Source organism: Mchenga conophoros, linkage group LG1 (assembly GCF_057382185.1).
Source record: "Mchenga conophoros isolate Kocher_MC1m ecotype Shallow Benthic linkage group LG1, M_conophoros_male_GT1.1, whole genome shotgun sequence".
NCBI lineage: Eukaryota > Metazoa > Chordata > Actinopteri > Cichliformes > Cichlidae > Mchenga > Mchenga conophoros.
Window position 1 is genome coordinate 17,303,911 of NC_140526.1, and position 10,321 is coordinate 17,314,231.

Below are 10,321 nucleotides of genomic sequence, written 5' to 3' on the forward strand. Positions count from 1 at the left end.
GGGGGCAGTCAGTGGAGAGCAGCCTGCTGACACTGAGGTATGTGTCTTTTCTAATGAGATTTATTGGGCTCCAGATGTTCCTATTTATGAAGATGTGTGCTTGAGATTTAGGAGGGTGAGATCTGCAACCTGTCAGAGTCACAGAGGGGTGCTGTTTTACTGTCTGTCACCCACCTCACACCCCCACCTCGTCTCATAGGTGGCCTCTTAACCTGACAACACCCACACCTCCTTTGTCTCTCGCCAACACAAGCGTGCACTGATGTGACTCAAGATTTTATAAATGCACAAGAATATAAAAGGCACCATATATTGTGAGCAAATGCACCACATGAAGTATATACAAAGCAATCTGGGCAGTCAATGTACACTTTAGGAAGATAAAGATGTCGACATTCCCACAACCGAAGATTCTCTGTGTTCAACTTAACAGACAAACACTGAGGAGTTGTTCTTATTGCTCTAAATCCAGTTTACAATGTCCAACATATTGAAGAGGTGAGACCATTTTAAAAACAAAAGAAGAAGCCAGTGCATGTGTTGTAAAATATTCAAAATAGTATGTCAACATTTTCCTCATCTCATGAAGTTAAAAACAAAAATCTTGGCTCAGCGTTACTGTGGCATTATACCCTCTCAAAATGGCACTTTTATTGCTAGTAGTGGTTGAAGTGCATCTTGACGACCTTGGGGATCATCTGTGAGTCTTGACGTTGACGCAGGCGTCAGCTGCGCTCGCCACTTCGGTAAGTCTGGCAAAGCACCATAACCGCTGACCAGGATCCAGGCATCTTTTTCTACTAGCTGGCACAACATACTGTCACATTCCTCTTTGTCCTCCTCCTCCTCCTCTTGCTGCTCAGATGGCAGGCTGCAGCTTGGTCAGGTTCCTCTGGTGCATGCTGTGGTGGCGCACCAGCTCGTCAGAGCGGGCAAACTTCTTCTGACAGTTGGACCAGCGGCATGTAAAGGGCTTCTCACCTGACAAGGAGGGGACACGCAAAAAAAAAGGGGAAAAACAGGAGAAAGCATTGCTTTAGAGTGAATTCAGTGAAGGCACTTATTGTGTGTAAATCAATTCGAATGGAGAAGTAGAAAATAAAGGTATACGCACTTGTTTTACCTGTATGAGTCCGAGTGTGTGTCTTAAGATGATCTGACCGTGAAAACTTTCTCTGACACGTCTCACACTGAAAGGGCTTCACTCCTACGCAGAGATGACGGTTGTTGTTGCACCGTCAGAAACATGAATGAGTGTGGAAACGGTAAGAAGAGGGTCAGAAGTTAAGTGTAAGATTAAGTGGTTAAAAATTGCTATTAAGAAAATGTGATCAAATTTACTCTAGATTCATTCTAGATATGGGAATTCTAGCATTCATGGATTATAATTGATCACTCTGGTTATGCAGCATTCAGTATTATCAATTAAATAAATACAAAATCACAATACATAGAAAAATTATTTGTTTCTCGTAGTGAATTAATTTCTAAATATTTATTTTGTTGTGTTCCTGGATTGAATGATATAGTTTCATGCATTACGGGGTCTTGAAGCAATAATGATGGCCGCTATATTTTTAGAAAGCAGTAAGAAGGTTTAAGAAAAAAGAGTTAAAAGGCGAATTAAGGCAGCAGCCAGGATTTTATAAATAATGAAACACTAATTACAATGACTCATTTCTCGCTTCAAAAAATATTCATTATTCATTCAAAACTGCCTCCTCCACACTACCAGGAAATTCAAAATCCTTTAAGTAATTACTTTTTAAATGTATTGTCCAAAAAGGAAACCTGATGTACCTATCTATAGTGGAATGAGGGATTAGATATACTAGCTTAACACCACTCTACCTGTGTGTCTGCGCTGGTGTCTCTTTAACTGGTCCGAGCGAGAGAATCTGCGTCCACAGTCTGTGAAATCACACTGGTATGGTTTCTCTCCTGCAATACAAACCAGCCGTCATCATCGAAGCCTAAAGTCGTCACATTTCAAAGTGGGCAGGACAAATGAGTACAAATGTTCTAAACAGCCTCCACCTGTGTGTTTGCGGCCATGCATCTGCAGATGGGACAGTTTGAAGTATCTCTTGCTGCAGCCGGGATAAGCGCACACAAACGGTCTCTTCTCACTGGCCTCTGAAGTCTTCGCAGCAGGGGAAGTGATACCAGATACCCGTCTGACATCCTTTAAGAAGAAAGGAGAAGGATTTACACTGAGGAAGTTCACTTTCTGTCTTTGTTCATATGTGTGACCAAACCTGACTAACCTGAAGTCCTCTGAAGACACCGTGGGTGTGTATGTGGTACTGGGTGCTGACAAGCATGGGTGGAGGTGGGGCTATGGGGTCACTGTCATAGCTGGTTGGATGGCCGCTGGTAGGCAGGAACAAAGTTACAAGTTAATTATAACAGTGGAGTATTTAGGACATAAATGCCATGTTTCCTGAGTGATTTCCAACTTGAACAAAAGCCTTTCTCCTCTTCTCTTCCAAACAACCCTTAAACATGCCTGCCTCTAACAATATATCCAGGGCCCTGAAGATATATTTTCTCACTCAGCTTGTAAATTTAGGTGACGGGATCCTACATAAACTTCATCTGAGACTTTTTTTTAATTTTTTGAGCAAGGAAAGCTTCGTCTCACATTCTTTAGCACAAATGGCCCCTTCTTTCTGTTTCCTTCTTTTTTCTTCCTTTTTAAAAGTTTGAATGACTTTATAGTAGCCTAAACCAGAAAACCTTCAAATGCTCAACTCAGCATTTAGAACATGCATTAGAAGTGAAAGACTGCACATAAACAAAGCACCAGTGAAGACTAAAAACTGCACCATATGGTGTTGAAAATAAAAAGCGACAAAGTCTCACCTCTTCATAGATGATGCCAAGGAGTTCATTTGGTTCCATGTTACACACTCCAGCTGAGATGCCATTTGGTACAGGTTATCACTGAGTAAAACATACAGCATACGGCATTAACAGGGTTAACACTGCACTTACAGCAGAGTTAGGAAAGCGGGGAAAGTAATTTATAGGCTATGTTCAGGTTTTTTTTAAATTTATTATTTGGTTACTTTTTGGAAATAACCTTGAAATTAATAATCACAGACAAGATTTACTCTGAATTCCTCCTGACAGTTTTCTTCCCTTGTACATAAAATGAAGATGTTTCATTCAGGGGAAGTCCAAATGGTTCACTTATTAACACATGCTGTCCACCCACCACACTCCTCACTGGCCTCATTAAAAGACACAGGCACTGAGCCATTCTTTACCTTGGCAGATCACACTACTTCACACAGACACACACAAACACAGCACACAAACTCGCACACTTGAAGATGGGATTGTGCACTCATTGTGGGGGTGAGAGCCTCTGTGCCTAGTACACCCTGGACCCGTGGATGACATCACTCTGTCCTCGGTATCATTAATGGCGGGAAAGACTTTCAGGGGAATTCTGGACCACATTCCTTCAGAAGTCCTTGAGGGAAGGATTGCGATGGCTCACTAATCAGTTCTGAACTAAGTAAAACTGTGCAAAGACTCACTGATATCTGACATATGTACACCATGTGTATGAGCGCGTGCACTCGTGTGCGTGTTTGTTTGAGGGTTTCCAGTTCATGCAATAGCTCTAACAACAGTGCAGTCTTCCCCGTTCTTATCAGCTGCCGTCCTAGTATTTGAGTTGTACATGTTCCTTTTCTTCAACAACATCGCGGGGCGGCATTTGAAGAATTTCATCCTAATTTACCCTTTGAGATGTTTTCCATCCAAAGGAAAACAAGTGAGAAACACATCTACAGATTCAAATAAGCAGATTTTCAGTGGCAGCTTCTCTGCAACTCTCACTTTCACTTAACATTTCTCCTTTTTACTTTTCTCCTCATTTTTCCTGAGGGTGGACTGAGACACATCAGCAGTAGATCACTTAAGTGTTTGTTTTGGCCTGCTGAGCACCAGTGGGCAGCACTTAACCTCAGAACAAATTAGGATTCACAACCCAGACGCTGTAGAGGCAAACACGGGGCTTAATGTGGGATCAGGGAGAGTTCACACTTCTAAAAATTACCAGCAAGTGAGCAAGCTGCATATGGTGTCAGTGGAAAGAATCTGACATGAACTGATGACTGAGGACCAGAAAAAAGGGGAAATAAAGGAAAAACAAACTCATACAGGGATAAATTATTGTACCTGTTGTAATTTCGCAGCAGCAGCGCTTGGCTGCTCGGACAAGAGTCTGAAGGATTATGGCAGCTGAACATAGGATTAGGCGCTGGAAATTGCTGGTCAACTAAATCAAATGAAAAAAATACAAAGGCTGGTTTAAAATATGGATGCAGTGTTTACAACAATTTCATTTTCAGATTTTAAAATAATATGCTTTTTTTAAATGAAAAGCTGGGAGTCTAGAAAAGATCATGAAACTGTGAAATACATAGAAAAAAACAGAAAACACTGAACACATTGTTAATTTTAGTGGTTTTTGGTTAAAACTATATATTACATACAATACATCACTGTTCCACTTGCGATATAAATGCTTCTAAACCATTGATATTATATTGAATCATTTTTCCAGACACACTAAATTTATTTGTAAAACAAATATGAGTTCATTTCAAAGACACATGAACGGCAAGAGAGAAAAAAAAACAGAATGGAGAACAGGTCGTTGAGAACCACTGGTCCTTTTCAGGTTCACATAGTATATTGGTCCCTAGACAGTTTTTGACATTCCAACAGAGTCGCATAAAGCCATTTCCTCAAGTTATAATTTCCAGAATCATTAACCTTTTGTATGCTTGAAGAGCAAGCGGGAGAGTGTGTTTATGTATGTCTGCGTATATGAATATGTGTGCAGACAGAGATGGGGAGAGATGAAGGGAAATGGATAATAGCGGTTCTGTTGTGATATGAAAAATGATGGGTTACTTATATAACCTTGCTGTGACACGACAGCCTTCCAGTCTGCAGATCAAATGAAAAGGCGCCGGGGCGTAAAGAGTTACCTATGCTGTTTGGCGGTGACAGTGTCTCCTCGTGTTTGAATGACAGGCTGGAGAGCTGAGGAGTGTGGTGAGACGGCGTGTGACCGTAACTGGGATTGCTGTCTAAACCGACTGCTCCGTAACCTGAGAGAAAAAACAAAAACAACAAAAAAGAGAGGTGATGGAAATAAAATGAGCCTATTTGCCTGCTCGAGTCATTAGATCATCATCTCAAACATCACTGCAACATTCTGAAGCTTGCAAAGTCTTCAGTATCTGGTCAGTTATCTATATCCCCTTGATAGTAGCTCTTAGTCCCTGGCAGGCTTACCGCAGGGAGACATTCATCGCACTACTAAATCCTCTTTCCTTGTAACATATTCTTTTTCCCCCCATCTATCTTTGGCTTTGTGGTTGCATTATTTATGGCAGGTGGAAAAAGAAATTTGGCAGACACACCACAGATGGACTGATGTGAGCTACTGTAGCATATGCTTTGTAAAAAAAAAAAAAAATAGAAGGGGAGAGAAAATTTTAAAGAGTATCATTTTAGTTATTTGACGGGGAAAGAAACATGTAACGAAAACTATTTTGATGTATTCTGCTGTAGCACACAAGAATTGTACAATCACAAGGAAAGTGAATGTGATGTCTATTTTACAAACGCAGTATGGACAGTTTGTGATACCCAGCGTCAGGCCCAAAAGGGATGTCAGTAAATTTCTAAGAAAAATGACTCACAAACTCCCTGATTCATGCCACTTGCAGAAAACCACTCTGTTTTATCACTTCATCAAAAACTACTTTGCGCTGGGCAAAGAAGTCTCACATGCACACTTCCTCTGAAAGCAGCAGGCAAACATGTAGGTTAAATGTACCCCAGCAGATAGCAAATGCAAGAATTGTTTATGACAGTGGCAGATGTGTCTTATCTCCTGTACAGAAACATTGAAACAAAATTTATGTAGTTTCATTTTTAATTATGATTCCAGATAAGAACCAAACTAATCTTCTGTTTTGTATAAAAAGTTGCTCAAACAGCAGCCGAAGTCAAAGGACTCAATTTTTATTTTTTATACTTACACTTTTTATGTATACATGCAATACTGTGTTAATTAAACCCAAAACTGAGAGGTAATAATAATGATGATGCCAAAGGATTTGTTGTGATTTGAAATGACCTAGTAAAGAACATGACATGCTGCTCAGACACAACATTACTGACAACACTCTTAAACATCAAGAGCACATTTAATGGCAGTATAGAATGATGCTGTCTCTAAAAAAACATTTTATTGACTGATGGTATCACAGAAGGGATTAGCAGTAAGAATGCTTACCCTGATTCCTAGGTGTAGGAGGGCTGTCCACACAGCTGGGCAGGTAGGTTCCATTGGGAAACATTCTTGGCTGGTTTGAAGGTGGTTCTCCAAAGGCCCCGGTCCGACAGGGGCCCGAGCCTGTAAATTGGCCAGTGAAATGCACTGTGAAGGCCCCAAGTCCACAGTGAGGGTCCTCTATCGGATCAGCGGTGCCCCAGCCAGGCTCCTGCTTGATGAGGGAATGGTGGGAGGGCAGGGAGCTGTATGGAGAGCCAGGGTGGAGGTCCAGCATCTGGGTCCACGGGCCCCCGCCAACAGACATCCCACAGCCGCCACCAGCTCCTGGTAAGGATGGCACAGGAGGCGCAGGTTGTAAAAGGGTCAGATCGCGAACATCTGAGCCCAGTGACATGGTTCCACACGGTTCGGTCAACATTAGCGAAGGAGATTCAAGAAAATCCAGTCCAAAAAAGTAGTGATCGTATTCCAAAAGAAGGTACAACTAAGAAATCACAGTAACATTAATGAACTCTTAAGCGCATAACAAAAACAATATCTGAAGAAACAAGAAGCATGGAGGAAATACTTCTGCAGAAACAGACATCAGTGGTCACAATGCGCTAGAGGAGCCATGTTTCCAATCTTTTGTGAGAAAGTGAATAATGAAAATAACTGACTGTTGAACAAAATCTGGATGCCAAATTTCAGGCTCCCTGGGTACCTGCCGTGGATTTGAAGTGGGAGCCTGTGAGATAAACAGTTCCTTGTCCCTCTGTCTCTATAATGTCTGGCTTTCCTTATTCTCTTGAAGGCTCAAATACTGAATAACTCAGTGAAGAAGGGGAGGAGCAAGAGAGGATGAGAAGAGGATGACTCCCTTGCTTTTCCCCAGCCAGCTGAGACTGCAAATCTTTTTATTGTTTTTACAGACTGCACTTCTGAGTAGATTCTAACTAATGTCACATTTAGATTAGAGGGTGTTGTTCTTCCTTCTTTGTTCAAGTTTAAGCGTTTCTCATCGATTGCACGTACATGTGCATGAAAGAGGGAGTCAGTGTTACATGTCCAGTGTTCAGGATGCAGAACAAACTAGAAACCTGAGCAACTACAATTTGAAAAGAAAAAATGTTTTCAAACATGTGTTCAAAAACAGCAAAATGAAAATGTTAGTCAGTGCACTAGTGACCTGAGCTGTTCTTACAAATGCTTATCGTTCTGGACTCCTATGACTCTGACTCATTTGTTTTCAGAAATATACACTTTCAAAATTTATACTTACTGGATGAAGCAACAGTTTAGCGAGCAGCAAGACAGCTGCTTGCAAAAACACTGCACTAGACTGAATAAAAATTACAGGTGAAACAGTAATTGCTCAAAATGTAAAAATGGTAAAAACAAAAATGCATAAAATGTGGCCGGAATGTTTCCATTTTGGATATGGTACTGTTTTTTACTAAAAGCAGCTCACATAAACTCCAGGGCCTTGGACCAAAGCCACATCACACTGAGGGATAATTATTTATTAGAAGAGAGGGTGTGTGTGTGTGTGTGTGTGTGTGTATGAGCATGTTAAAGATTGGGTTTTGACCTTAACTCTAGCTTAACTCAGAGGAACTGCACAGGAATGCAGTAACTTCAATATGCCTATAAAAACCAAGACAGCTGCTTTGGATCTTTTAACATTACAGTATTTGTGCGATCAGCACTCGGGTTCCTCCTTCTTTTCTTTAAAAGCTTAAAAGAATCACAATATGTGCTATAAGCAGTGCAGTGAAACAATCAATCATAGCTGGCCCGAGATAAGACCATGGTAATCATCAAGCTAAAAAAAAAAGTGCTTGTATCATTTTTAGCATTTGTTTAAAATGTATAAAAAATGTGATTTGGTATTGGATTAATGAGGTTCATGTTAGAAATCTTGAAACATGGATTATGTGCAAAAACTGTCTGTCCTCACCATGCCTATCGACTGAGAAAACTGGGATCTAAAACACAAAATGTACTATTTCTCTTGTAGCCCAGAGTGTGTCGGTAATATGCTCATACTCTGTGTATAATGTTTGTTCTTTTCCTCCTGGGGACATGAATGAGAGCAAAAAGTCTTAAGTAGTCTGTCACTTCCAATTACTTTAACTCTGAACCGATGCCAAATTGGATAACTTTACGATTCAGACCCACAATACTGTGGATAAATTGTCCATCGGTGAATTAGTGTGAGACATGGTAAGAGTGTTAACCAGTTTCTTTCATCACTTTCTCCAATGTAATTCAAGAAATGTTATTGACCCCAGAATCAACTTAAAAATAAGTGGTGGGTTAGTTACTTTTGAAATGGGAAACAGAAAGAGAAGGAAACAGTGAAGGAAAGAGGTGACAAGCTGCTTTGAGTGATGAAATAACCCGACAAACTGCTGAAGTAGCGTTACAGAGACAATTGTCAGTCATTGTTGCAAAATTACAGTGATGCGTCTTTCAGTACTCATGGTAAGTACTTTGAATTGCTGCTTTCTGAAATATTCCAGGAATTTATTGACCGTATCTGATGAAATCCATTACAGTGGTCATAACCTTACAATGCCCTTAAAATTTAAAGCACAGATTCATCTGGGTGGTTTGCGGACATGGAGAAGATTAAGAGTTTTCCTACTTGCTCTATTCTTGGAAATAAACAAGTGCAAAGGCAGCCCCACATCCCTGAGGAACACGCTGACATTTAGAGGATGTCCACATCGCAGATTTGAAAATAGAAGCGAAGAAAATTAATTTCTCCCAATGCAGTTTTTAAAAACCTTGTGTGGTCCGCCCATCACAAACAAACAGAAACTAAAATGATGTCCTTTATGGACAAAAGGTTGTGGAACAATTAAAAGTATCTTGTCAAACTTAGAAAGAGAAAGAGGAGGAAATGCAGTGTGTCTGAGCCAAGGCAAATGCTGGCTGTGCCTTCCAGAGTGGAGCCTTTAATAGGAATTCATCAAAGGTGACAGGGTCGGGAGAAAACAACCCTTTCAAGCCTTATGACGAATGGCAGTCCCCAAATACACCCATTCTTCAGATCGATCTATGGTTAACTCAGGGTTTAAAACAACATTACTGTGCAGTAGAAAGGAAATGGTCAATACTGCCTCTGACCCCTAACAAGAAATACACAAGACTGGAACTTTCTACAGCACGATGACTAAGGGGGAATTTGAGAAGCCAGAGAGATGCATGATAAACTACAGAGATATTTGACCTGGCAGGACAGATGCAAAATAAATTACTTTTTCCATTTAAACAAACATCTGCGTTCAAGCTATTGGATCTGATCATAGGTTACAAGGCAGTTTCTGTTTTTTCAAAACAAGAGCACAGATGATTTAAAATGATTTATTAACATTTTTGAAATATTAGTAATCAGCAGTGCAGTAGCTTTGTTATAGCATTTAACAGCAGCAGAGAAATGCCAAAGAGCAGCAGGTGTTAGTTTGATGTGCTGAGAGTGGCACAGAAAAACCCAAATCCCTGCTTATTTCTAAATATGCTGGTTTCTGTTAAACAGGAAGGGTACACATGGAACTGTTTGTTCCTTACCTCAAATTACTTTTTTCTTCTTAAAGAGAACACCAAGCTATGTTTTATAAAGCTTGTACACTTGTTTTAATTAGCCCATATCAACTCCAAGCACTCTTCAAAGCGTGGTATATCAGACTGGAGATAAGAAACAGAGAAGAAAGGTCTGCGGGAGAATGTGCAGTTCTACAGGTCACGTGTCAGCCTCAACACTTGTCCAGTGATGTTTTAAACACCCACTGGTTTCTTCTTATTGGCCATTTTTATTCATTTGAAAAGCTTCAGTAGGTGAGCCTCTGTGAAATGCAAAAAGGAAATCCACTCACTTCCCACTTTTTTAGGTACACCTTGATAGTTACAATAGGGGCTCAGCCCCCCTTTTTCCACCAGAACTGCCTAAATTCTTCGTGGCATGGATTCAACAAAGTGTTGGAAACATTCTTCAGCAATCTTGGT

General features: G+C 40.5%; 1 protein-coding gene across 3 annotated transcripts; it reads right to left on the reverse strand.

Annotated features, from left to right (window-relative positions):
* Positions 1-263: 263 nt before the first annotated feature.
* wt1b (WT1 transcription factor b) lies at positions 264-9,989 on the reverse strand. Of its 3 annotated transcripts, XM_085268169.1 has the most exons (10): positions 9,887-9,989; positions 6,332-6,655; positions 5,013-5,135; positions 4,195-4,294; positions 2,866-2,946; positions 2,268-2,373; positions 2,038-2,185; positions 1,852-1,941; positions 1,115-1,207; positions 264-981 (listed from the first exon to the last, which is right to left on the reverse strand). In XM_085268169.1, the coding sequence occupies exons 2-10, from the start codon at positions 6,633-6,635 to the stop codon at positions 860-862; spliced, it is 1,167 nt and encodes a 388-aa protein (XP_085124295.1). In that variant the 5' UTR covers positions 6,636-6,655; positions 9,887-9,989; the 3' UTR covers positions 264-859. The 3 variants fall into 3 exon arrangements, with proteins under 3 accessions (XP_085124295.1, XP_085124288.1, XP_085124279.1); XM_085268162.1 differs by lacking the exon at positions 9,887-9,989 and having other exon boundaries at positions 1,124-1,207; positions 6,332-7,115; XM_085268153.1 differs by lacking the exon at positions 9,887-9,989 and having other exon boundaries at positions 6,332-7,114.
* Between the last annotated feature and the right edge of the window lie 332 nt (positions 9,990-10,321).